The 27,961-nt window shown below is 40.4% G+C and overlaps 1 protein-coding gene across 4 annotated transcripts; it reads left to right on the top strand.

The window, feature by feature from the left end:
- On the top strand, positions 1–27,902 carry P4HA1 (prolyl 4-hydroxylase subunit alpha 1). 4 transcript variants are annotated; one of them, XM_057403354.1, is made up of 14 exons: positions 1–109; positions 1,017–1,113; positions 3,204–3,355; positions 5,987–6,124; positions 8,593–8,832; positions 9,834–10,024; positions 10,513–10,689; positions 14,588–14,658; positions 19,946–20,045; positions 21,614–21,667; positions 23,573–23,638; positions 24,129–24,197; positions 24,868–24,964; positions 25,487–27,902. In XM_057403354.1, exons 1-14 carry the CDS (start codon positions 22–24, stop codon positions 25,555–25,557), a joined length of 1,611 nt encoding a protein of 536 aa, XP_057259337.1. In that variant the 5' UTR covers positions 1–21; the 3' UTR covers positions 25,558–27,902. The 4 variants fall into 4 exon arrangements, with proteins under 4 accessions (XP_057259337.1, XP_057259335.1, XP_057259338.1 ...); XM_057403352.1 differs by lacking the exon at positions 21,614–21,667 and adding an exon at positions 21,497–21,550; XM_057403355.1 differs by lacking the exon at positions 14,588–14,658 and adding an exon at positions 13,360–13,430.
- The last annotated feature ends 59 nt before the right edge of the window (positions 27,903–27,961 follow it).

Here is a 27,961-nt window from a genome sequence, read left to right as displayed (position 1 = left end):
GTACGTGGTGAGGTAACAGCTATGGCATTCAACAGGATGTGGTATACCGTAGCCCTTGGACTTCTGCTGCCTTTCTCTTATGCCCATACGGACTTCTTCACTTCCATTGGTGAGACATGCTTTGGAGTATATGTTGCATTGCCAAAGCATTTTTTGACTCCTCTCAAAACTGATATTGCAGTGATGTGTTAATGGCATCCAAGGCTTTAACTGGTACAGACCTAAGTCTCCTTACTATTTCTCACAACCTTACAGACTTCTGTCTTTTGAGAGAAACATGTTTTGAGTTAAGTCAGTCCAGTTAGTCTAATGACCAGGCTTGTCCTTGTATTCATTATGTATTCTCATAGGTATTTGATTATAAGCAAAATTTTTAGTGTGGATAGTTGCACATATATATAAGTAAGCAAAATAGCTGTTAAGGGTGCATAATGATGGCAGTATGTCAGCATAGTCTCTCTTGGGTTCCGATGGCCTGTGACACAGCTGAAGCTGTGGGCTGTATCACTTCATGATGAACCAGTTTAGCTGCCTGCTTGCAGGAAATGAAACAATTATTAATTAATAGCAGAGTCTGTTATGGGACCTGTTGAAGTCATGCAAGTAATCTTAAAAATAAAACACTGGATTAGTACTGTATATCAAACATGATGGTTTTGTATATTTCTGTAGCTTTGTCTGTATTTGCTCTACATTATGTATGCTTGGCTGAAAGATTTTGTTGCAACTTACTTCCTTTTCCAAATGAATCCTAAATTAGTTCTAATAATAAATATGTGATATTGCATTAATTTCCATGGCAATGAGTTTGGTTCAACGTGAGATTTTTCTCCTTCAGAAAAAAAAAATAAAAGGCAAGAAGACTTACTCAGATACTCCTTCAGGATTATTTAAGCAAATACAGAAGGACTATGGGAAAGAAAGAGTTGAAGGGAGAAAGTAGAAGAGAGGAAGAATACCTCTAATTCCCAGGTTTATTGTTTCTCCTTGTCTAACCAAACTGATTTGTCTTCTAGGTCATATGACAGACTTAATTAATACAGAAAAAGATCTGGTGGTGTCACTGAAAGACTATATCAAGGCAGAAGAAAGCAAGCTGGAACAGATCAAAAAGTAAGTGGCTTGTTTCATAATGCTAGTAGTTAATAATTTGAGTCTACCCTTATGTAAAAAGTGCTTCCTAAGGCTGATTACATTTGTGGAATTTTCTTGAGGCAAAGTTTAAACTAGTATGTTTTGTTGGGGTTTTGTCCTAAGTTTTTATCTCTGAGCCATTGGTTTGTTTTATGCAGCTTTCTAATGATGAGATCTGCCTTTTGTATGATACCTTCAGTTTAGGATTCCTGCTTGTCTGACGATGGTTTCTCAGCTTTAAAAACTGTATATGAATCTGTGCTTGAGAATGTTTAAATAGTTTTAGATAGATGCATGGATTTTATTTTAGGATTTGTGTATTACATTCTACTATTCAGGAAGAAAGATACTTCTGTCAGGCTGTATTTATTTTTATCACTTAAGATACAGAGTTGGAATTGCTCTACAGGTTTGGAATGTTTTAAGTATATTCTTTGCAGCTATAGATTAAGATAGCAACATGCCAATTGGATATCCAAAAGTGTGTAGATACAGCTTATCATATAAGCATTGCAGATATGTTTTTACTATGTTAGAAGTGCTTACTGTCAGGACAGAAAAAGTAAAATAACTGTCACAGAACCACCTGGAAAAAAAATGCTAGCATCATTTGTTGAGCTCTGTACTTTGGCTGAAGCATATTGGTAGGTTGTGTTGACATCAACTGAGTGGAAGTTGGTAATTAACTGAAATACAGAGGATGGCTCACACCTTGTGGGTGGCTTGTGGAGACTTCCATGAAACAAACTACATGAAAGAAATCCTGGCCTTGTGGTTGTGTCTCATGGTTGCAGTGATTTTCAGCTGCTCATTAGGTTTGATAGTCATGCAGTAAGAAATACACAGTGGATTTAACCACATGCAATGTGAATGCACATTTTTTTTGACATTGGTTTCTTCAGTCTTTGGCTTGCTAGTAGCTGAAGTGGGTCCATGGGAGCACTTTGAGCCCTCCATTTTGGAGGGAGCCCCTTTACACATGTTGCTGCTGGCAAGAACACACATGGGGGCGGGCAGAGTGTAGGAAAACAACTAAAGACAGGGTGGGAAGAGTGAATGCAGACAGTGGCACCTTTAACAGCTGTAAGCATTTACCTGTCTCAGGTAAAGCAGGCAAACTGAATTCAGGCATATCACATTCTGGAACAAGCCGAATGCTGGCTTGTCTGCAGTGTTCCCTTCAGGCTACAGATTTTGTTTTATATTGGTGTTGAAGTTTGGTATTTTCTTTGGAGTGTGGCTTTTTTAACTTTAATTGGTCCTGGGTTTAGGGTGTTGTTACCTGTCTTCATGTTCTAAGTCTGCATTATTTAGGTTAGGGGAAGTTTGCTTGTTTTGTGGACTCGTAATAGCATAGTGCTGGTGCTTATAGCATGGCTGATGTGCTTCCTGACTTGAGGCTGGATCAGACTTTCTGGAAGTTTCCATTAAAATGATAGATGAGCAACAGTAGTTGTTGAAAAGTGTGCTTGTTTCAGGGTGCTGGAGTTGTGAATGGGTTATGTCGCTAATTGTGTTAAGAGAGCTTGGTGGAGTCAGAACTGTAGCACCAGATATTTGACCTGGGCTCCTCAATTGGGGATGTGAGAACTATACGTTTGTTAGTATAAGCTACTGTATGCAAGGCAGTTTTGTGGTAGGAGGTAAGGGGCTTATCATGGATTTAAGGGTGTGTGTCTAAAGGTAAAATAATTTGAGGTAGGCATTTAAAAATAAAAGATCAAACATGCAGATAAAGCTTGGTTTTGATTAGTCCTGCATGAAAACTCATAATGGAACTGCTGGCATACTGCATTGGGTGTTTGTAAGAAGGAGTTCATTCAGCCGTGTTCCCACAAAGACTGCAAGAGCAACATAAGATCTAGGCTGCAGCTGGGGAAGAAGACTTAAAAAAAAATAAAAAAAATTGCCCCTTTTGTTCCTTCTAGGAAAGCTTTATATATAGATAATGTAAAAGTTTGCAATTTATATTGGGGGTTTTATTAGTGAAGACAGTTGAGTAGCTTGAAATCAGTTCAAGTTGACAGACTTTTGCGAGAGACTTTAATGAATGCATATTTTCACTATAGATGGGCAGAGAAATTGGATCAGTTGACAGATACTGCCACGAAAGACCCAGAGGGATTTTTGGGACATCCTGTAAACGCATTCAAGTTGATGAAACGGCTTAACACAGAATGGGGTGAGCTTGAGAGTCTGGTTCTGAAGGATATGTCAGATGGTAAGTGTGCCTGTGGCAAGAACAAGGATTACATTATAATTGCTTTTACTTGACTATGTCTTTCACATGTAATGGTTTGAATTAGATTTTTAAGTCTTCTTTTGAGGTGTCTTCCTAAAAAAATGATCTTAGAAGACCTGCATTTTGCTGTCAGTGTGCTATAATTTGACCTTTGCAAGAATTTAGGACTGCGACGTTTCAACTGAGTAATCCCCTTGGGTGCTTTAAATTTTGCAAAGGATCAGGGCTTGTTTCATATATTCTTCCACTTCTTGCAAAGAAGTATTTTAGGAAATTTCATCTCTAAGTACGATAACCCCTTTGAAGAGAAAAAAAGGCAACAAACTCTTCTAGTGCAAGACATGGGGTTGTCTTTGTGTGTGATCAAGGGCTGTTGCTGCTAATATGCCCACAGTTGTCTGATGATTCAAAACTTGAATGCTGGCAGAGACTAAGCATTTGTGGAACTGATCTGAATTAGTGTAGTAAACATTTCTGCTTCATCAAGAATAGAAGCTCTTCAGTAGGCAGTAGGATATAAAAAGTTGATTGTGAAAGACATTTAACAGCAAGGAAGCTGGGATGATTACATATGACCTGTGAGAATCTTTCTCTACAACTAATACCAGGTGTAGGTTTTATTAAGAACTGATAAAGTGTGGCTTTCAAAAAAGACCAAGGGTTAATCTCCAATTACCTTATCCAAGGATTCAGCACATTCAACTTTGCTGTTGCTTCTGTGAGGGACTGAATATGCCACCCAGAAAGGCTCTGCACTTGCCAGCCAAAAATCTGCACCAGTGCATCCTAAGTCTATCTTCTGAACGGGGTAGGTTTTAAGAAAACTGTCAGGAAAGAGGAAAATACTGGGAAAGCATGGTGTAGTAAAAGAAAGGATGCATGCAAGTGCAAGAATATAGCATTTTTTTTAAAGCAGGAACTGCTTTCCATAAACTAACAAATTGTGCTATCAGGTCTGAATAGTTAAAAAGTAGTACTAGAGTGTGGCAAAAATCATAAATTTGGCCAGTCATTATTTTGGGGATGGTTTTTACAGCTAGCTGAGTGTTGCATACTCCACTTTATCTGGTTTTGCTCATGCTGCTTAGTTTGCTGTTGTTCTATGTTAGATAAATTTAACAACCATCCTATTAGGTTAGATTATATTGGATATAAGGAAGAAATTATTTACTGTAAGGGTGGTGAGGCCCTGGAATGGGCTGCCCAGGGAATTTGTGAATGCTTCATCCCTGGCAGTGTTCAAGGCCAGGTTGGTTGAAGCCTTGGGTGGCATGGTTTAGTGTGAGGTGTCCCTGCCCATGGCAGGGGATTTGGAATTTGATGATCTTAAGGTCCTTTCCAACCCTGACTATTCTATGATTCTATATTGGCACTGTCCTTAGTTAACACTGTGAAGCTTGTTGTGCTTCAGGATCTTGGGACAAGAGTTTGTTGAGTAGAAAAGTTACTTTTTTGAAAATGCCAGTGGCTGTCAGTTTGTTCAAACTGACGTTCTCATAGTGGCCTTCGCTGTTGCTGTTCCACTTTTTTGGCTGCTGGTTATGCCTTTGTACCAGGATGCTGGTTCTGCCTTCCTCAGCTGCCCATCTGGCTTTCTGGAGTTCTGTTTCCCTCATCAGTGCAAACGGTTCACCAGCCTCTCGACTGTGCAGAAGCAGAAGGGGAAAATAGCATCAGTTCTCCCACTGAAGAAAGGATAATACAGTAGCTCTGCAGGAGGGCCCTTCAAGTAATAGCAGTAGCAGTGTGTGTGTGTTCATCAGAGAGGAGTAGGAACCTTTTATAACATGTGACTCTGATGACCAGGGAACAGTTTCCTTTATAGAACCTGCTTGTCTTTTCTATAAATGTCACCCTGGTGGCTCTTCAGAGAGCCCCTAAGTTGTTTGGGTTTTTTCATTGTTTTTTTGCTTTCTTTTCACATACACACACAAATATTTTAAAATGCTGACTTTTCAGCATGTGTCTTGACTTCACAGTTGCATGAAGATGGCTCTTGAGAAACCTTTTTAACCTTGTTTGTTTCCCAAGTTTCTGTATGAATGTGTTAATGTCCAAGTCCACGGAAAGTAAGTAACTAAGTTCATAGTGGCTCCTGAGTTGCCTAAAGCCTTGTCAAAAGCTGTTTGCAGTCAAGACATCAGCAGTTTTGTTTTTCATCTTTTTATTGGCCAGCCTTATCTTTACACCGCTATTCTTAGCGTTGTTTGTTTTTTCCTCTTCTAAATTATTTGTAAATTCTGTGTTACTAAATGTAAAGCCTTTTGAAAGGCAGATTGAGTGGAATGTTTGCGAAAACTACCAATATATTATCCAATATATTATCTGTAATGTTCTCCATGTGGGGGTGGTCTTTTCTGTTGTACATAACTTAAAACAAAAAACAAAAAAAAACCCAAAATTAACAACAGAAAACCCCCAAACACAAAAAATCACAAAAACATACCTATTAAGACAAGAATAGTTTCTGTGTGAAACCAAAGGGGTATTCCCACAGTGTTTGTTGGTGCGCTACAGGGCTAATGGCTATGGAGCAGGGAGTCATTTCATGCGTAGAATTCATAGAATTCTCAGGACAAAGAAGGCCAGGTGTTTCCTTGTCTTTTCCAGGCTTTATCTCCAACATGACTATCCAGCGGCAGTTTTTCCCAAATGATGAAGATCAGACTGGTGCAGCAAAAGCCCTCTTGCGGCTTCAAGATACGTATAATTTGGATACAGATACCCTCTCAAGAGGGAATCTTCCAGGTAAGACTCATGGATGTTATTTTCAGAAGACACTGAATCTCTAATAAATGTCCTGATTATAAATCATTTGATTCTGTTCCATTTTCCATCTGTGTGGTGTGAATGTAACAATAGGAGAATGCTTGAGCTAGCTAATACTTTATGAAAAGTGGCATCATGTGGGTCATTGAACATAGGTTGGTGTAGGTGTCAGTTTTAATTCTGCCACACATCAAGAGAGAGGAACTTGTTGCTTCAGGCTGTGCTGGTAAAGAGAAACCAGGAAGACCTGACTCACTCTGACATAGTGTTGGGGCTGTTGCTGTGGTGGTTCTGTTGGAAACTTTATCCACTTGGCTTCCCTGCCTGGTGGGCTTCCTTATGCCAGTACACATGGATAAAACAAGCTGCACAGAATGAAAGCTTCTTTCTGAATTGAGACTCTTTTGTCCTGTTATTCTCCTCAGTCTACTCACATACTCATTTTTTGCTTGTGCTAGAAATTGATTCTTTTTGTTTAGTTGAAGTCTGCATCTTCTATTTACTGTAACATAATGCACTGTTAATAGTTTTTATGAAAAAAAGGACAGCAGTAAAATTTTGGTCTGGGTGAGGATTTTCCTTAAATTAAGTGGCTGTGCACTGGCAGATAGGTAGTTTTTCTGCACAGTGTAATGCGTTCTAACAAGACTGTTCTATCACTTATTATCCCTTTCCCTCTGATTGGTAAGATGGACCTGTCAGAGTGAAAGAAGTTTCTTTGAGCTTAAACTGCATGAAGTGTATAAACTGAAAAACAAAAGAGAGCACACACAGATGAGCTTATGTGGTGTTACATGAGTAAATCTTCATTGGGTTTATATGCAAGAGAAGACACACTTCTTTCTTGTTAGAAAACTCTATGCTGTGTTTTCGTTGTTCCCTATGTTTAAAAATAGTACTGTGCCAACTGGCAAACAGTCAAGTCTGTATAATCCATCTGTGTTTTTTGCAACTGCTCATTGTGGTCAGATGCATGATAAAATTAAGGGGAATTTGCTTTATGTGTTATGACTTATAACTTTGCTTTTGGGTTTAGTTCATGACAGTCTCAAAGACCTACAGATTCAAGCAGTTTTTTATTGGTTTCTTGAAAGGGCACAAAAATATAAGATGAAGCGCTTTGGGTGGACTGTAGCTTATCGCTTCTTTTGAGGCAATAAACTGTCCAGACTGTATGAAATAAAGTGTAATTGCAGAACCTAAAAGTTCTGGAGTGTAAAACGGAATAGGTTAGTCTCTTCAGAGCTCCAGAGAGGAACATCCCATAAAGTCATTTGTGCTCCATTTGTTTTTCTTCCCAGGGAATTTTTGCCACCTTGACAAGTTTTGATCAGAGTCTTAACTGCTATCAATATGGCTTATTAATCTTCTTTCCTGCATTATGGGGTGTGCTGTTTCTTTATATTAGCTATCAGCTGTATTTGATGGTGTGTTAAGCACCCTTGTAAGAGTTTTCTTTTTATGTGCGGATGTTGCATTGCTTCTACATGTACCAGCTATGGCCCTGCAACCTGTTACTCATTCAAGAGGATCTCTTTAAGAGCACTCTACCACCACCACACCTGGTTCCCCAATGTCTGTTATTTTAGAGTTTGCACATTCGGGCTTAAGAAACTGAAACCACTGGCCACCACAGGATGGACCACAAAGTGTTTAATTAGTTAGCAAACCCAAAGTTGCTCTGTGGGATACTGCATTTCATGGGCTGTCTCTTCAGCTATTTAATCTCTTAAGGCATGTCTTCAGCAGAATGCTCTTGTTTGAATGAAGCTGTGGGAGCTGCTATTAGAAACTCAGGATGTATTAAGATGTAATCATGAATGTAATTTTAGCTGTAAAACCAGCAGATCGTATGTCCTTATTACAAGATTAAATTTGGTTTTTCATTGGACCTTAATTTACAGTGGCAAAAATAGGAATCTGTAATTTGCTTGCTGGTGCTTTAATCTTTCAGAGGTCTCTCCAAATGTTTCTAAAAATGACTGACTTCAAAAATCTTAAGCAGCTGGGAATTTACTGTTTTCTTTTTCCTTCCCCACTAAGTTCTTGCTAACAAGATGAGCTTCAGTAACATTTTGAAAGGGATAATGCAAAGTCTTTGAAAACAGATTTCTGAAGCTTCATATTTGGCTTACTATTGCTGTTGCTCAAAGTGTTTGGTGTTCTGAAGAAGGAAGGTTTACCTTATGTAATTTTTCACTAATAGTAAAGACATTTAGCCAGTTGCTGCTATTCTGGCAATGGAAAACTGCATCTAACCGCTTCTGTGTTCTGCCAAATATTTACAGGCTTTAGATACTTCTGAGTCTTTAGTAAATAGCCACCACAGAAGAGAGATGTTGAAGAACAGAAATAAACTGTGCTGTAAAGAATAAGAAATAACTGAATGTGACTGAAGGCTGGTTTGGAATTATGTGTAAATTCTGTGTGTTCTGTTTTGAATACAGGTGTGAAGCACAAATCCTTTTTAACAGCTGAAGATTGCTTTGAGCTGGGAAAGATTGCCTACACTGAAGCTGATTACTACCACACTGAGCTCTGGATGGAACAAGCTTTGAAACAGTTGGATGAAGGAGAAGTATCTTCTGCAGATAAAGCCTACATTCTGGACTACTTGAGTTATGCTGTGTATCAGCAGGGGGATCTGGGCAAAGCCATGATGCTCACCAAACGCCTTCTGGAACTGGGTATGTGAAAGGTCTGCAGCTCACCAAAATACAGCTCTGTGTTTGAGCAGGTGCTAGTTACGGTTTTGTACTGAAGAGTGTGGTCTTGCCTGTATTCTGAGTTGTATGTGGGGTTTTTTTTAATGGATTATTACTGACATTACCATTAACATCTTGATGTGTAGTTTTCAGTAAAATAAGAGCCTGAAATTTGGTTCTCTTACTATATCTTACTTGCTGATGTTGAGTTTATTTCCCCTTAGGTACAGGTAAGAACAGAATGAATGAACTTGAAACTAAACTGGTGATACCAAAATCTTTGCAGGTTATTTAAATGCAAATTAAGCATAGGTGAGGATGAACAGCTTGGAAAAATAAGAAATACAGAATGCAGTACAGCGAGTTTAGATTCTGGTTTTTGAATTATGAAAAGCATTTGTTTCCAAGTACTCCAATTGACTGTGTAAGGGATGCTGTGGGAAGTTCAGAACAAAACCTAATACAGCAGAGGCTACTGAGAACAATTTATTAATAAAATTAAGCTAATCCTGTAAGTTTAGTTATTCTTATAAGCTTTATCACCAGAAATCTTAATTCTCATCAGGGAAGCTTTTAGGCTTAAAGCCAGTCATGCTGTCTCTTGTCTGTCCCTTGCTGGTGAGGTTGGCTGGAGTGGCCAAACACTTTTTCTTAGTTCTTGGACCTCTATGTGTACTGAGGATCCAGGTCTCACAGTAAGCAGTCTCTGAACTGGACGAGTTGAGATCAGCTTAGAAAGCTCATTTTGTGTTTTCCTGCAGGTAAGTAAGGATGTGTACATGCTGCAGGCTAGCATTGCTTCCAGCTTAGCTCAGTCTTTTAGCTATCCTGTGAAAGCTTTCAAACCAAAGTAGATGTTCCTGATTTCTGTTTGAGAAGCAGTAGTGTGCATCTGCTTTCTTTTTCTTCTTGTAAAAAGCCTCTTCTGAATCCTTCTTAAAATTGGAAACTTGCCAGTGATATTTGTGTTTCTTTGTCAATAGATCCCGAACATCAAAGAGCAAATGGGAACATGAAATATTTTGAATATATAATGGCAAAAGAAAAGGAGGCAAATAAGTCCAGTACAGATTCAGAAGACCAAATGGAGAAGGAAACTGAGGTTAAGAAAAAGGATTACCTGCCTGAAAGAAGGAAGTACGAAATGCTGTGCCGTGGGGAGGGTCTCAAAATGGTAAAGTGGAGTAGACTGTTTCCAAATGTATGAAACCAGCTGTAACCAAACAATGTCAAGAATGGAAGTTGCTACAGCAGTTGGCTGAGTGTGTGTAACTGAGGATTATTAGTGTGTGTTGGATTTCTTCCCTGTTTCATTCTGTTTGGTAGACAAAAATAAATTGTGCCACAGGCACTGCTGACTAACTTGGATGCACTACAGAATTGTAATTAATTAAATAAGGATGCTGGAAGTCTGCACACAGAACTGAATGAGGGTGGTGTTCTAGCAAAAAGAAATATCTTTAATAGGACTGTATAAAGTACTGCTCATTGCAGTATTACAGAGTAACATTAATGTGCTGAAAGTACCAATTTCTCAAACTTAAAGCATCTCTTTAATTTAACATTAAGGTAGGAAAAGTGAGTTGTTCCGTCTCTTTTTATGTTAGAGGTATTAATGTTATGTGGAAATTCTCTGATTGTCTTGTTTCACCTTGCTTTTAGACTCCTCAGAGACAAAAAAGACTCTTCTGCCGCTACTATGATGGAAACAGGAATCCTAGGTACATTCTGGGCCCTGTCAAACAGGAAGATGAGTGGGACAAACCTCGAATTGTTCGCTTCCTTGATATCATCTCCGATGAAGAAATTGAAACTGTGAAGGAACTAGCAAAGCCAAGGGTAAATGCCTTACATGTCTTTGTCTTTTGGAATCTCAAATATCCTATGTAATTTGTGAGTGTATGTGATTCTGTCTCCTCTTGAATGCAGATGTGTGTGCAGTGTGCTCACACATTGCTTTTCTTACCTTGCAGCTTGTGGTGACCCACTTTTTGAAGGAGACAGTGGGGAAGTTGGAAATTGAGTAATTAAGACAGCCAGGTAACAGCAATGCAGGACTGATAGACTCTTCCAGCAGGCACGATTTCAGTGCGTGCCCTTTCAGATAAGGAGAAGAATTTTCTACAACAGAAAACAAACACTGCAGCTAGGTTGCCTTGAAGTATACCTGTCATCTGTTTTTTGTTAAATCTGTATTTGCCAAAGTTGTGATGTGGAGAAGAGTGCTGTCAAGGGAAGGGCAGCCATTCCTCTGGTCCTGGAATGTCACGCTATTGTGTAGAGAAGAAGGGTTGTATCTGCTATTTGGTATAAAACTGACTTCTGTCTCCCAGGCTTTGAAGTTGCCTGCAGATGAAAGAGCTTCCAGAGGGCAGTACTTAGTTGTACTCAGCTGCTTCGTTGCACTGCCAGCCCATCAAATCCTAATTCAGAAACTGGATCCTGAGGTTCCTGTTTCTGAATGCAGAATAAACCTGGGCAGCTCAACTGTTAAGAGTAAACAGGAGCACCCAAGACAAACAGCAAACTGATGGAGCTGCATTTTGTATCCAGTTGGTGTGACTATGTGTCTCAAAGATGTGTGTTAAAAATGTAGTTAGTTGATTTATTTTTTCTATCCATTACCAGTGACTTCTAAAAATAAGGTTAAACTCGTAGAAATACATTTTTCCTGCTTTTTTATTTGTGGCTTTTGTGGCCTAAATGGCTTTTGGCTAGAGAGAGATGAGCAAATGGAGATTGGGGGAATAACTGCAATAAGTACAGGAGAAACTGTTGGCTTGGTCTGCAGTAAAGCAGCTGTTGGTTATACACAAGCACATCAAAGATGAGGCTGTCCTTGGTCACTTCACTGAGTACTCAGTAGCCTGAAGGTGATTTTAAAGCTTACTAAAGACTGCATTGTAATTCTGAGGTAACATTCTGAACTATAAGCAAGAAGTACAAGCAGTTCTCTCCAGTTACCTGTGAAACATCTCTTCCTGCTCTCTTGTCAGAGCTGCTAAAGCCCTGGCATTACTGGCATATTCTGTGGAATATGGCCGAACTGCTTCTTTGTGGAGTAGAAATAAGTCTTAGCACTGAAACTGAAAACCTGTGAATTTGGTGGGTTTAACTTCTGAACTTGCTGAGATAATTATTTTCCTGAAAAATACTTGGTTCATAGTAAAGACATGGAGTTCATTAATGTAGAAGCATCTGTATGCAGTCAGTGTTCCACTTATTTCCTATGGCCAAGGCCTTGCCGAGCTCCGTAAAAAGTGTAGCAAGAGGATTGTGTTTTTTGACACCAAGAGGTCATCTTCTTTGCCATGCTAAGGATGTTACCATTGCTGCCTCTCAGAAGACAGTGCTGTCTGATCTGTGCCCAGCCTTCTGCTATGCCGGCAGCATAAACTGGCAGGATGAAGCCTTATTGTTCTTTGGGAGTCTCGCTGGAGACTTGATTCTTATATATGTCTGCATGGGATGAGAGGAAAGGCAGCAGATTGAGCAACCTGGTGTAGTGGGAGGTGTCCCTGCCCGTGGCAGGGTGGTTGGAAATAGATGGTCTTTAAAGGTCCTTTCCAACCCAAACCAGTCTGTGATTCTATATTAAAAGTTCCTAGTACCTTTTCTTGTTAGTAGGCATGGAGAGGCCTTGATTTAGTTCATTTATTTTAACAATAGAAACGTACTTTGAATTGTTTGGGATTTAGTATGCCATTTTGTGTCTCTCCCAAAATTTGGGCTCTGTGGCTGAATCTTTTTATGAATGATAGAGAGTGTCTGATAGTACGTGAACCAAGTTAAAAGGCACGCATAAGGTTCCGAATCAGAGTGTTGATGTAGGTGGGATGGTGTCAAGTGAATGCAGTACTTGGTAAGAAAGGCCTTGAATCAAGAGTTCCGGCACTGTGTAGCTTTGGAATACAGTGTAAATGCGTCTATGGACTAAGCAATTAGTTTGTGTTAGCAGTTAGTGTTAAAGTTGTTCAGTGCTGCTTGTGGTGTGAAAAGAATAAAAAAGGTAGGGTTTTATTCATCTTTGGCTTATACAAGATCAGAGTGTTGCCTGGATTCAGTTTAACTGTGGAACTCGTCTTACACGTGCAAGACAGAGTGCTAACAAAGGCCCAATTGTACACATGCCGTAATATTGTACTGCTTCCAGCAATATGAAGGAAACGAAAGCTTCTAGTTTACTTTATTCAGGTGACCGTTCTTCTTGCTACAGAAATGGAAACATTACTTCCAGAAAATTTGATCTTCTCTAATGCTCTGTTTAAAAAATGAAAATAAACCAACAAAACACACCTCTCTTCTAGTAAAACTGGAGACCTTCCCTCCTTCCCCATCACTGGGGGATGAATTTCCACCTCTTTTATAAAAGAAAACCCACTGCAAAATGTGACTGAGTGGCTTGTGTGGCAGCTTGCGTGACATTTCCCCTTAGGCTTCTGAATGGTCGGATTGCTGTGATGCAATATGTGCTTTGTAATGCAACTATTCTGATGGTTCGCTTCACAGCTGAGGCGAGCCACCATTTCAAACCCCATAACAGGAGCCTTGGAGACGGCACATTACAGAATTAGCAAAAGGTAAGAGAGCTCTGCCAGATGTTTTGGGCCTGTAATGAGTGAGTAGATTCTGCTCATTATGGGGAAAAAAGAGGTGGTCTAAAAAGACAACTTTGGCTTTGAGGTCCACCACTTTATTACGTGCAGATTTGTAACAGGCTGTTACTGCTGAGTTTCTCAGTCTTTTCCTTCAGCTAGAAGTTCTGGGAGCATATTTTGATTTCTTCTTCTTGGTCACCTTCTCAGTGTGTGTTCTCCAGTGATGATCTGTACAAGCAGCAGGTCTCTACAATCAGTATTAAAAAGTACATGATGCTACAAAGCCTTCAACAGAATGCAGTTTGTTTGGGCTTTTGTTTTGATTTTATTTTTTTTTACTATTCCCTTCCCCTTGCTTTTCTCGCCAACCAAAAATTTTTCTCCCTTTCCTTGTAAAAACTAGCAGATTACTGAAAGTGCCTGTATGTAAGAGGTGCTTCAAGGCCTTACTGTGCATGACAGCTGGAGTGGCAATCAAAACAGTGGTTCATTAGTCACACAGCAGCATTTCATTGTCAGAGATAATCCCATGCTCCTGCCTGGGCTCTTTTATTTCCTGCCTGACACCAGTCTGGCAGAACGCAAGCTTGTTTTCACTCAGCTCCTGGTTCTTTCCAGCTTGGCTGTTAAGTACTACGAGTCTTGGTTTTAGCCAACGTTTTCCAAAATTGGATTGCTTTAAAAGAAACCATCTGCCCCCCACATGTCCTATCTCCCTTCTGGCACACACCACCCCTCCCCTCCCCCAGTTTTCAATAGTGGTGATTAAAGATTGGCCACATACTCCATCAGTGTTAAACCAACATTCTGGAAGGAGTTAAACTTCTGGTGAAGAGGAATTGTCTGTGAAACTCAGCACCATAAATTACTTGCAGAAAGTCTCTAGTTGAAAACAAACAAAAAAAAAGGAAAAAAATACAAAGGGAGGAAAAAAGTGAAAGGACAATCTCACCAAATTTTTCCAACCAATTTGTTTTGATTTGGACACGGCAGCTACAGCTTCTGTTGCCCTTCTAATATTGCTAATTTAAGAGCATTGCATACCATCCAGACCAATCGGAACCCTTTCAAACACCTGTGGCTTGGCAAAGAAAGCAGCCTAATAGGTGGGTAAGCCCTTGTCCTTTCTCTTTTTGTAGCTGAGCCGTGCTACTGTTCATGACCCTGAGACTGGGAAACTGACCACAGCCCATTACAGAGTCTCTAAGAGGTAAGGGGAACGTCTTCCAAAGGTATACTCACTCCAAGGAAGTCTGTTCTGGGACTGTCCTGCTTCATCTCTAAATGTGGGGCAAATAGGGGTTTTTGCATAACTTTTCTATTCTTAGTCTCTCTAGAAGAAAGAGAATAGCCTAAAGCAACTGGACTGCTGAAATAGAAAGTAGCTCTAAATCTTAGTGATAGCGAAGATGGAGTGCCCTTTTCTGCTTAGCATGGCTTGTCTAGTGTAACTAATATACTAAAATGTTAGTGCAGCATGAGGTTCTGCTTACACTAACAAACGGTGGAAAAGGCTGCCTGGGTAGCTCACCCCTACCTCTAGACTTTGGCATTGGCTTAAAACTAGGCGCTGATGAGCTGCTGTGATTTGTGGGAATAGTGCAAAATAAAGCCAGTTGATAACTTTAGAGAATTTCCTTGTTTAAATGTTTGAAAAAGAAAGCTAGTATTCTTTCAGCTTCTTTGAACCAAACCCCTGAAATTTGAATGGCTAGTAGCTTAAGGGGCTTATCTTTTTAAAGAAATTCATTGCTAAATAAAAGTGCTGCAAAACACTGGATCACAAAAATGGATCAATTTAGGAATGACTGTAACTCAGGGATAGAAAACTAATAGTAGCTGAAGTCTGATCCTTAAAGCCACTTTTGTTAGAAGTAGTGGCAAGTTGAAAATGCTTCTTTTCATATGCTGAACATAGCCTTGCACCTTCAGCAGCCTGCAGGTCACTTTACTCATCAGTGTGTGCAAGGTAGTGGGAGTTCTTTGGAAATTGTCTGGTGAGCACTTAAACGTTTGCTCTTTGAAACTACCTCCAAAGGCCCCCTCCAGGATGGCTTCAGAAACGTACATCTTCTTGTTTGACATGTGTTGCATTTAATTTTTAGGGTTTGTTTTTAATTTTAAAGTCTGTCCATGTCTTATCTGTCTTGGTTATTTGTGACTGCATATTTTAAAAGCATTGATTCAGTCTTTTGTACATTTGTACGCTGTGACACACAGATGCTCTGGGGCATTTACTGAAGACACTTGTTAATCCTCATGGATTTCTGTCAAACTTACTGTGCTAGTAATAGGAATTAGAAAAGGTGACCAGGTCACTAGATGAAATTGAGATGCGTAATTGTCCCCTTAGATGATCCTTAGTAAAAAAAGTAACCAAAAAGCCTTTATAGTTTTATTTTTTCATTAGTGGGAATTGTTACACCTTGAGAGTACTGCTGATGCCGCAGTTGGATATGGACTTACAAATGTAAAGAAACGGAAAAGTAAACGGGGCATAGCACATTGTAAAGTTAGTGGAGACAATTTTTTGAGGGTAGGAACAGCTTTGGGAGTGGAGGGAGACTTCCCCTTCTCATGGTTCCCCTTGTCACATTCCTCCCTGTGCAGATTGTTCAAGGTATATATACTTTTCAAGAGAAATTGACACCTAAATCTATAGTAATTCTAATCTATAGTAGCAGGTAAAAGCCACCCTCAAAATCCCCAAGCCAGGCTGCTTTAGAAGGATCACGTTATTAATGCTGGATCACTAAACTTCCCCTGCAGAACCACTGGTAGAAATCTCTTTCTGTTAGAGCTGTTTGAGCTGGTTTGGATTTCAAATGAATCATTGCTCCTGAAAACCAAAAAATGCTTGCTTTATTTTTTTTAATAGAGGACTGCCTTCCCCCCTCAAACATTCTTTCCTAGTAAATGCGCTTCTAAATTACAGCATTCCTCTCTTTGAGAAGACTACTGTTCACTGTGCAGTACGTGGCAGTCTGTATAAAAGGGGGCACCTTGCCAGCAGTACTAGGAGCACCATCAAGCTGTGCTGTGTACGGTACCAGAATAAACTCTGCCACTCTGACACTGCTTTTAAAGAAGCTGCTGGCATTTTTTTCTCTCTCCTCCCAGCAGCCAGTTGGAACTTGCAGCACATGTTAGTTTCCACTTCAGAAATATCAGTCCCTGTTGCGTCTCTTACTAGTACTTTTTACATACTTTTCAGAAAGTTTTCTACATAAATGCCAGTGTTTTGTGTGACCAGTGACTGTACAAAAGCTGCATTGAAATACTCTGTTGCCGTGCTGGTATAGCAAAAGTAAGAGCATAGCCTTTATAATATCTGGTACTAGTCTGACTAGTACAGTTGGAGAACATGAGCCTTTGGGTGTATAAGCCCTTGTATGTGATTTAGCTCTGGAAAGTTACTTAGTTTTTTTTCCTAATATACTGATTAGTCTAAAATTGCTTCTGCATGTAAGTATTGTGCTATAAAAATCTCTAATAAGATACGTGATACAGGAGTGTGAGAGGGAGGAGTAAATGCAATTACTGCTAGCTGTGTAATGAATATAAAAGTTGTTAAAAACCAGATCTGTGTGAGAAAGAAGAAAAGCCAATCCCCCAATGTGAATTCAGCATTTGAATGATACTCTTCCAATTTCTGTAACATTAGCATAGTTCATGGGTGTGTTTTTACAAAGCCAGGTGGGACACCAAAATAATATGCCTTTGTAGTCAGGGAATTTTGGGGTTTGGTGTGGTGTAGTTATTAAGGAAATACCAAATCTTCCTGGAAGTCAAGTCACTCACATCTTAAACTGCCATGCTTATGACTTCCCAAAAGTAAGCTTGTCCCTTCTCCGTGTGATGTTTTCTGCCCTTAGTGGAGTCAAAGGTGTCAGCTGGTCAAAAACACTGACAAAATGGTGCTCATACAAATTATTCTTTCAGATGAGCAACTTAACTTAACAAATGTATATTGAAGAATAGAGCTCTGTGCATTTATTGCGTCATGCTGAACCTTGAACTATGCATATATTAGAAAAAAGTTTGCTGAGCACAGTTCAAGGAGGCTGCTTATTCTGCCCGGTGGGGGAGTCTCTTTTTATAGACAAGAGCAGGAGAAAAACTCCTTTGTATGAAGGAATATCTAAATGGCTCTAAATGGTCTTGAACTAGGCGCACACTCTGATGTCAGCAGAGGACATGGCTGAGACTAGCAACAAAGAAGGACAATGTCAGACAGATTGTTATAATCTGTGAAGGCCACTAGGCAAAACCTGCAAGTAAGAGAAGCCCCCTGTTGTACATCCTAAACGCCACAGGCACAGAAACCTCCTGATACTGGACAATCGGTGCAAGGTTCTGCAAGCTCTCCTGAGTTCTCTGCCCTTGTGGAAAGCAGCTTTCATGACACTTTCAGGGTTAAATCACACTGTAACTCTTCATAGGAAACTTCAGAATTACAGGTCTCCCCCTAAGTTTAGCTCAGCAGACAGACTGGCACTTGGAAGATGGTATTAGTTCCCCATTTCCTTAACCCTTCATAGACTTTCTTTGTGTCCTAGCCCAATTACTTTTATTTCTAAAGTACATACAGTACTTCCCCTTCATGAAAGGGTGTAGTATTCTCCCTGTTGAAAGCTTTAATTGCAACTCTGAACAGCCAACATGGCAAGAATGCTTGCTTTTGTATTACTTTAGTGGTTTTTTTTTGTTTTGGGTTGTTGGTTTGTTTTGGGGTTTGTTTGTTTTTTTTAATTTCAATCCCTTATGTGTAGACTGGATAGAAGCAGCAAGAGCCTACCCTTTGAAGCTGGTGGCTGTGGGGCTTTTCTTGTGTATCAAGTGATGTTAGGATTGCTTGTGAGTTTTAAGTGTTCAACATGGCTGCATAGCATGCGGCTGCATAGCTGTTTGTGTGTGTGTGCTTCATACAGTCTTTCTCCTACCAACTTAAGTAAGATTGCATTGTAATACTTCCTTTATACTAACAGTGTTTGGAAATGGATGAATATGTGTTTGTGCAAGTCTGTCTTGAGAAATCTTATTTCATTTTATCTGTAGTTCATCTGTCATTAGGAAAAAAAAAAGCTTGTAGAGATTCTGTAACCTGTGTCAGTGCCTTGTGTCACGTGTCATGCTACTGTTCCTCCCATGCACAGTATTTTGTTTGTTTGGGGCTTTTTTTAATACAAATTTTACATTAAAGAATACAACCTTAATTTTAGTGTAGATGTAAAAGTTGAGTAGAAATACTATGATGTACTTGCCAGCAGGTATTTCTAACAAACAGTCTTGTAAAAGTAGCAGGAACCTCTGAGCCGAGTCAGATGCTAGAAAAAAGGTAGAATTAGCTGTTTCCATTGACCCGCAAGAAGGGCAAAAATGGGGCCAAATCATCAGTATTATTATCCATATTAGTGGCTCGTAGGAGACTGCCAAAGTGAATAAAGAGGAGGACCGCAAAGGTAGTGAGCATGCCAAGAGAAGGAAAAGAGGCCTGGTTGAAAATGAAGGTGTGTTGGCTAGAGTAGGATGAATAAAGCAGCAGGAAAACCAAGCAACAGGTGAGCAGATGAGTGGGTAGATGAAATAGTTATATTTTCAAAGAGAATAAAATAACTTGTAAAGAGATGAAAAATGCCTGTGTGTTTGTTTACATGTAAGCAACTGGATGCGTTCGTGGCTGGTAAGGGTCCAGCGGGGATGCACAGAGCTGCGGTTATACTAAGCTTGTGCCTTTTTCTGCCAAACAACACCACTCTTCTGGGTATGTGGCTGCTTCTGGCTGGCACAGCTGCTTCCCAGTCCCAGCTTTCAAGAATGAGCAACCACATAAAATAGCAAATGCCACACTGGGTCTGGGTGATGGCAGTGATTTTTGTGTAGAACTGCCGCTCTAGGTATGCGTACTGTTCTCTGCTAAGTAGTTTGCCAGTTATTTTAAATGTGGTATTTCTAGCTGAAAAGTTCCATTATATGGTAGGAGGCAGACGTTTTGAAGATGTCTTTGGCACTGTGAGCTGACCTTTCACATTTATATTAATAAAAATTGGGGTTAAATACCAAATTTGAAATGAGGTGCTTGCCTGTAAATAAAGTAACTCACCTAGTCCTCTCTCAAGTGTTGCTTCAGAATGCATCCAGTGTGCAGTCTAAATTAGCCGTTTGGAATGGGTAAGAGCAAACTGATACTTTTTTTCTAAAACAGCTTCAAGCAGATTTCATTGGTTGGAATATTCTTGTCAGCCATTTGATAGTCCAGTATGGAAATTAAGGCACTTGGATTTAGAGCTTCATTAAACAAGTGTTGTAGAAAACACGTTTATTAAATGCAAGCCTTCATAATGCCCTGGAAATATTTCTGATCATCATACCAAATTCTTGAAAACTATGAAAAAATAATCTCGAATTCCAGGTACTTCCAAATGTTGCTTTTGTGCTGCCAGTTTACTGCCAATTACTACCATACTTTATTAATTGGTTTCTTCCCTCCTACTTAGTGCTTGGTTGTCTGGATATGAAAGCCCTGTGGTATCTCGCATTAACACAAGGATACAGGACCTAACAGGACTTGATGTCTCCACAGCAGAGGAACTACAGGTAAACTGTTAGGACGAGCATGGTGACAAATGCCAGTTGGCATTTCATTTTGGTTGGCTTTGTGTGCAGTTCCATGCTCACTCAGGTGAGGTGGCCACAAAAGGTCATTCAGGCCGGAGGCAGCTAATGTCATGGCTGGTTTGAATTGAGGCCATGGGAGGAATGTGTGTGGTTTTGTTTTTTTTTTTACAGGGAGGAAGAAACAAAGTTGTCTTTGCAGAGCAGTGCTTACTTTAGTGTGAATGGCTTTCTATTACTGGAGGGAAACAGTAATAACTGAAACTCCTGATGTTTGTTGAAGTGGATGTGTAAATCTTTTTTATTTATGCTAGTAAAAGTGAATTTTATTGCTGCTGCTGCTACTACTACTGTGGTGATAATAAAAGCTTAGCTTGTTCTGATACTTACAGAAAGGGGGAAGGAATGGGTGTTTAGATTTGCCATCCCATCCTTGGTCCTAGAAGGCCAACATTATCTGGTGTCTCTGTAATGTGGGAAAGACTGACTGTACTGTAACTTGAGTAAATTTTATTTTAGAAGTATTTACATTTATTCATTTGCTTGAGCCATTTAAATGAATAGCTGCTTCACTCATTCTGAGGAAGCACAAATACCTAGAAAGTGATTCCTGAAAGCTGTTGTGCTACTGTGTTATTCCATCAAGACTCCTGCTGATAAAATGCCCAAGCATCTGGTTGAAGATTGAGGTTATATATACACAGAAGAGATTTAAAAATAAAAATCGATCAGCAAAAGGGGCAATGGATCCTCTTTATTGAAAGACATCAAAAAGTGATTTAAACTTTATACAGTATCATGACCTGTTTTGAAGAGAATAGAGCCTGTGAAGTTTCTATAGAAGAAAAGCATTTTTGTACCTTTGGGAAGTACCTCAGATTGCTTACCTGGACTATACTTCATCTTGTGGTGCCAGTCTTGGATGTGCTGCTGCTTTTGTAGCCAAACATCCTGGGGCTCCTCGGAGTCTGTAGCTGTCCAGGTCTTCAGGAGTTTCATGGTCAGGTTCTGTGCCCTGGAAGTCATTAGATCAGAGAGCAGCAGGCACTCGGTAATGGGGGAATATCTTTACCTGTTCAGCTGGGGGTGAACAGAAGAGCTTTCAAGGAGAGGCGACTCCTGGGGAGGGGAAGGGAAGGTTGAGCTGTGGCTTTGCTGGGAGCTGGTGTCCAGCTGAGAACTGCAAAGGTGGACTGAAGGGCTGAGACAGTAAACCTCAGAGCCAGGTTCTGGCTGTGTGAAGTCAGAGCTATTTGTGAATAAACCCAGTAGGATTTTGCTACACACGGGACAGTTTAGCTGACAGCAGTTGGCAATTTCCTGTGGCTTGATTTTTTTAAACTTCATCTGTCAGAAGGTTGTAAATGATGGTCAAATTCTTGTCTGGATAAAACAGAGCTTTACTAGATTTTGTGCTTCTCCTTTCACTGTAGGTAGCCAACTACGGAGTAGGAGGCCAGTATGAGCCTCATTTTGATTTTGGAAGGGTAAGTCCTGTTTTCTGTTTCCATCTCTTTCTTCTTCACAAGCACTGTGTTTCTCTTTTTCAGGTGGCAAATTATGGAGTGGGAGGACAGTATGAACCCCACTTTGACTTTGCACGGGCAAGTAAAGAGATGGAGGAGAGATAGTCACCTGGTGAAGCCAGCCTCTCGGCTGTGGCACAATTTTTATTCTTTAATGTGTATTAAATTTTGTAGCTCTTCAACTTTTCTGATCTATGGTAGCAGAGAAAGCCCTCTAAACCACCAGCTGAATCCATAAACATTTTGACATCATGCAAATATCACAAAGCAGCAAGGTTTTTCTTCAAAACTATAATTAAAAAAAATATTGGAAGGAGATGAGTGATAGCTCTTAAGAGAGGAAGGGGCATTAGCTTTATTCTAAATCTGAGGAAATGTGTGAAGTATTCTGGCTGACCAAGGCACTGGCCATGTAAAAGCATGTTGTTTAAAATCACTGAAGGATATAGACCTAAACTGGGTGAGAGCTTATAATGCCCTCCTCTATGAGAAAGGCTTTGTTGGCAGTACAGGAAAACTTTCATTGCTGCTTACTGTATAGGCCTGCAATGTTGAGAGAGAACTTCTTTCCCCAGAGCTGATACACAGCTACTCTTGAAGAGATTTTGAAAATACAAGTGCTCTGTTATTGTAGTTCACGTGTTGATTGCTAGCAGAGTCCTGAAACTGGAAGAAGCCTACTGAGGTCTTCTCATCTCACCATCCTGATTTTTTTTTTTTTTTAATTTATTTTACTTAAATTCCCAAATTATTCCAGCTTAAAACACAGACTGCTGGAAACAATGCCACTGAATTCAGTTGGTTATTTATTGGGCATACTTGCGTGTGATTTAACACCTTCAGATTAACCTTACACTGTGATTCCAAGCCACCAACTATTAATCGGAATCTCTGCTCTATAAGCACATGCTCAAAAGCATTGCAAATGATTAACATTTTTTGTTTGGAAATGCATGGGTTAATTTCTGGAGTAATGATTCCTGGAATTTTAGCACATTCAAATAGTGGTCACAGAAGGTGGGTTCTAGAAGTAAAAATAGAGGTGTGACAAAAGTTGGTTTCACAACCCACCAAAATTGGGTTCTTACAAGTTATGTGAAAAACCCTCTTAATTACCAAAAACCTTGTAACTTGGCTAGTTACAAGCTCTGCTGAGGCACATTCAGCTTCCTCCCTCCATCCCACCTATAATGAAAGAGCAACAGTAACCTGCACATGCTGGAGTGGGGTGAGGAAGAGACTTCCCTTTGAGCACAGCAGGGGGTTGGTGGTGTTGCAGCCACACCACACGTGTTCTCCTGCGTTTAGGTAGGGACGTACTTTACTCCTGTTGCAAGCTTCAGGAACAGCTGCCACGGACACCCTGCGGCTGGGGTAGCACAGTGCTTAATGCATCACTCAGTGGATTTTTTTAACAGCATTCTAAAATGCCTCTGTGTGCCAGGGAGGAGTGCAGAATGCAAAAGGCCACCTAGGCGAGCAGCAGCCTGCCTGGCACAGATCAGAAAGGCAGGAGCAGGAAAGGCTGTGAGTGCCACAAAGGCAGAGCCACCTCTAAAGGAGCAGGGTTGGCAGCTACCCTCAGGGTGTGGCTGGAGCCACCCCTGCAGCATTGCTCTGCAGCAGCACAGTTCTGTGAATGTGGAACTGAAGGGCTGCCCACGCTCATCTTGGCCAAGGACGAGAAGGGATAAGTGAGTGTAAGTAAATAAGTTTGTGGCTGTGAAGAGGGTTTATATACTCGGCAGAGTTGTTCTTTATCATTAGCAATTTGGGCTTATGCCCTCCCTGTCCTACAGAATTTTAAAATGACTAGTTTACTTAAATTACTAGGTACATACTGTATTCTCCCCTCCTTCCAAATAGAAGGAGTGAATTAATTTTTCTGCATGAGTTTGTCTGCTGCTGGCTCTGCAGCTGTGCGTCATTGGCTTCTCTCAAGAATCAAAATGAAATGCTTACTAAATCTGCTTTTGTTCACAGAAAGATGAGCCAGATGCTTTTAAGGAATTGGGAACAGGCAACAGAATTGCTACTTGGTTGTTTTATGTAAGTGATATATTTCTGCCAGGTGTCAGTGCCAAAAAAAACCCCTATCACTGCATATTCTATACCACTGAATGATTTTATGTTTTTTTACTCAAGTGACTTGCAAATGAGGGCAGTCACTATCTTCATGGTGACACATACAGGGCATCTTCTTACCCATACATAATAGTTCTTCTGTATGTTCTTAAGGAGGCTTTTCCTCTTCAAAGTTCAGCATCATTTTAAACTATTTGACTGTCTATTCATTTTTGTATCTGCATCAGTGTTTGTAGCGTGCTCATTGCCAAAGCACTTGAGCGTGTAACATTCAGGCTAGCTGTTGCATTGGAACAAAGAGGGTAGGTTGCAGCCTTTTTCAAGGCCGTTAATCATGCAGCCTTTGCTCACTAACTGGGAGGTAGAAATTAACTTTAGTAACCTAATTGTGATTTACTAATCTGTGAGAATGTGTCTGCTTGCAATTTATCTGTGCCTTTTCCCACCTTTTCAGATGAGCGATGTGTCAGCAGGGGGAGCTACTGTCTTTCCTGAAGTAGGAGCTAGTGTGTGGCCTAAAAAGGTAAGCAGGATGTTTTATCCAGTGTAACCACTCCTCTCCACCTACTCAAATATAACAGATGTACAAACGTTTAAAAAGAAGCTTTACAATGAGTTTATGTGAAGAAGGTTAGAGCCCTGTTCACAGAAGCACAGAGGTACTTAATTGTAAGTGGAGCAACTAGAGTAGTACCGGTGATACCAAAGGCCTCTGCTGTTCTGCCTGTTAATGCATAGTTATGTTTTAGACTTAGCTGCTTCTGATGCATAGGCTTTGCAAAACATGACAGTACTCCGATCTGTAAGCAGGTTTAGTCTTGCGCCATCTGTAGGGAATTCTCCCTGAAGTTGCGAGTTCATGTTAAGATTTTTCCTCTCAGAAGGGTTCCTAATAACGTCTGGCTTTGCTGGCCTACTGCTCATTTTTACTAAATCATCTTGCATTATAAAACCAGTCAGAGCTGAATGAAACTGGCTTAGGGTTTCATTACAAATAACAGCCAATAATATATAGACACAGAATGAGTCAAAGGAGATTTATTCCTGAGGAAAGCAAATGTTAGGAAAAAAGCCTTGCATTTAAAAGGAATGTCTGAAATACAAATATACGTACCTTTGCCTCATTGTTAAGTGAGTGTGAAAGTGTGTCTCACACAGAGCAAAATGTTGAGGGTTTCCACTGCAATTTCCAGGGAACAGCTGTATTCTGGTACAATCTCTTTCCAAGTGGAGAAGGAGATTACAGCACACGGCATGCAGCCTGCCCAGTACTAGTTGGAAACAAATGGGGTAAGTACCACTCACGTTGTTCTCGCTGCCAGCAAACAACCTGGAGGTCTGGGGCTTTACTGGTGGGTTGTCCTAGTTTTCTTTTTGCTCTGCATTTCAGGGTAGAATAAAAAGCAGCCAGAAATTAGGGCCTTTATGAAATCATAGAAGAATTTCTTTTAAAGAACTACTTTGTAGCTATGTCTACTTCATATATCTATATGTTACATTTTATGTATGATATATATAGTAATATCTTCTGTTATATATGTATAAATATCTAAAATATATATAATGCTGTATCTGCTTCAGTAGTCTTTGTAGTTTTGCAGCTCCTGGAAGTTTTTTTGCATCTTTGATTTATTGGGAAGGTTTTTTTTTCTATCTTGGATTTATTAGACCAACTTCACTTTTGTGTGTGTTTATGTAGGAAAATTAAGATAATTCCGTGCTTAACGAAAAGCTGACGATAGTGTATATTTAGCTTAAATAGAAGCACAAGCTAACCAGGTACAGTGATCAAATACCTTTATGTCTTTGCAGTATCCAATAAATGGCTCCATGAGCGGGGACAGGAATTCCGAAGGCCATGCACTTTATCAGAGTTGGAATGATGCAGACTTGTCCTTTGGCTCTTCTGTATTCAGTCTGTGTAAAATGCACACATCTCCTACAGTTTACAATCGACTAACACTCCACTCCAGGTTCAGTCTTCAACTACACCGGTGTTTCATCTGTGGACAAAACAAATATGCTTTTAGTTCCCTTAAAATACCCCCCCTAAGTTTTATGAACAGAATATATTAAGGTCTATGAGTGCTACAGAAAGAAAAGAAAAAGAAGACAAAATAGAGATCTGTGCCCCAGCCAGTAGTGGTGTTGTATGTGGTGTTCCCTTCACCAGCACCCCTCTGATCAGCACAGAAAGCTGGTGACTGTTTACTCAGAGTCCTACTCTGTCAATCTTCTAAGGGTGGATTGGTTTAATGGGAGAGCTCCCTTCTAAGGAGGGCTGAATTAAACCAGTTCGTATTCCTCAATTCCCAGACATTCGACTCCTTGCTTTTCTAGAGTGCCTGACCACTGCTGTTGAGAACTGCAGGCATGGTTTGTGTTTAGCCAGGGAACAGGTTATTACCATGTTTTAGCGTGGTTTTCCACTTCCACAAAAGCCCCAATTTTTAAGCTTTCTTCCTTCTCAGCTTCTGTGGGGAATTCGGCAGTTGCACACACATAGATGAGATGCTTCAGCAGTGTTGTCTCAAAACACATGCCTGCATCAGAGCAGCCTGACAATTTCAGCTGCTCTTCCCTCCATTCTTCTTTATTTTTTGTATGTTTGTCCACATAAAGAAATGCTGCTTCTATTCTGTCTTAGTAGTAAACTTTTACATCTGTTCCTTGCGCAGTGGGGATGGGAATGTTACCATCTTCATGAATCAGAATAGTTGTGCCTTAGCACACTGGAATTTTTAATTGGTTGTGAGACTTCAGATGATGAGGTAACACATAGTCACCCAGAATAGAATACAGTGCTCTCCATACTCATCCTCCTGCTTCTCAAGGCTTTGTGGGAAATACATGGCCCTATTTATAATTCTAAATCTTTTTAGATGCTTTTTATTCTGCAGATGTTTTTCCTGCTGCAGATGCTGAATGCAGGCCACTGCAGTGATATGCCTTTAGTCACAGGGCAGCTGCTTGCACAGGATGCCAGAGACTGTGCCTGCTCTGGGTGGTTTGGTATTGCTCGGCTTGTGGAGACTGCCTCCACTGCATCCACGCTCCTTGCATTGTCACTGGCACTTAGGAAGGGAGGAAGCGCTAGGAAGGGGCCTCCTCTGGAGGCTCTGGTGCTGCTCATTTCTCTGCTGTTCATCCCACGAGCCACGGCTGGAGTCGTTCTGATTCATGCCACCCACAGAGGAAAAGTGTCCCCAGAGTGCCCTCACTGGAAGAACTCTCCCAGTGACTGTCAGGGACCTTAGTTTGTGATGACTCATCCTTATACTGAGATGAAGTTGAAACCTCTGAGGGAGACTAGGTCATGGCTGCTATAGCTATTGAACTTCTGTGCATCAGATTCCTGTGGGAACAGTAACTGCCATCCTCTTACACCTCCCAGCACAGGAAGAGCTAAACAGGGTGGGTTGAGGCTTGCTTTCCTAAGCCCTTCAACAGCAGGGGTTTGGGCAAAATGTCTAAATACTCCACTAGCACGAGGATAAGAACCCAAGTGAGCAGCACTAGGCATACCTGAACAGTCAGATTTTTCTGTATGATGGTGGTTTTGCTGATTTAGGGGTGAAACCTGAAGTCTTTACAAGGAATAAATTCCAGTGTCAGCTAATTGGATTTTCTGCCTCAATACAATCTTGAAAATTGAGCCAAAATGTAGATGGAACCAACTGTTAGCATGTTAGAAATACCTCGGGAATACTGAGAATGCAGTTTAAGGTACTAGAGTTTGAGAAACTGCATACTTTGAGAAGACACTTTAAAACCTTTGCTGGAAAACGCATTGTCAGATTTCTACTGAGCCTGTTAGGCATGGGACCTATGGAACTGCTTATCCTTAGCCCTGCACCTTCCTGCATTTCACCTGTGCTTTTGGCAGGTGTGAAACAGAGTCCATCCAGCACTTAAGAAAACAAATAAAAACTAAAATCAGAAATGGTTCCACCTCATGTCTGTACTTCTCTTTCACATTCAGAATAGCAGGTACACCAGAGCAGCCTGATACAAATAGATTCACTGAAGAAATGGGTTATCAGAGCATATTTTGATCACTGAATCGTAATAATTAAAAAACCAAACCTGTAACATTTCTACTTCCCTGAATTTTCTCTCTTTGACACAGTGTCATCTTCGTTCCTGTCCATGGTCTCTTCTTTCCCATATTTTTTACTTAAACTCCAAACAAAGGTAACCACAGCTGCAGGTGAGTCCTGCCACTTTCTTGCAAGGAGAATAGTAGAGCAAGCAGTGAGGTGTTGGGAGTCTGACTTTCGGGGCACT

This window comes from Pezoporus wallicus, unplaced genomic scaffold, assembly GCF_028554395.1.
Source record: "Pezoporus wallicus isolate ANWC-B61680 ecotype Strahan unplaced genomic scaffold, APGP_CSIRO_Pwel_v1 contig_4264, whole genome shotgun sequence".
In the NCBI taxonomy this organism is placed as follows: domain Eukaryota; kingdom Metazoa; phylum Chordata; class Aves; order Psittaciformes; family Psittacidae; genus Pezoporus; species Pezoporus wallicus.
Note: the sequence above shows the minus strand (reverse complement) of the source record. Positions and strands in the feature narration are given on the sequence as shown.

Excerpts from the sequence above, each read along its gene's own strand:
- P4HA1 (XM_057403354.1), top strand. The coding sequence starts at position 22 with ATGGCATTCAACAGGATGTGGTATACCGTAGCCCTTGGACTTCTGCTG. Across the intron at positions 110-1,016 it reads GGACTTCTTCACTTCCATTG|GTCATATGACAGACTTAATT; the intron begins GTGAGACATGCT and ends TTTGTCTTCTAG. Across the intron at positions 24,198-24,867 it reads CTAGTGTGTGGCCTAAAAAG|GGAACAGCTGTATTCTGGTA; the intron begins GTAAGCAGGATG and ends TGCAATTTCCAG.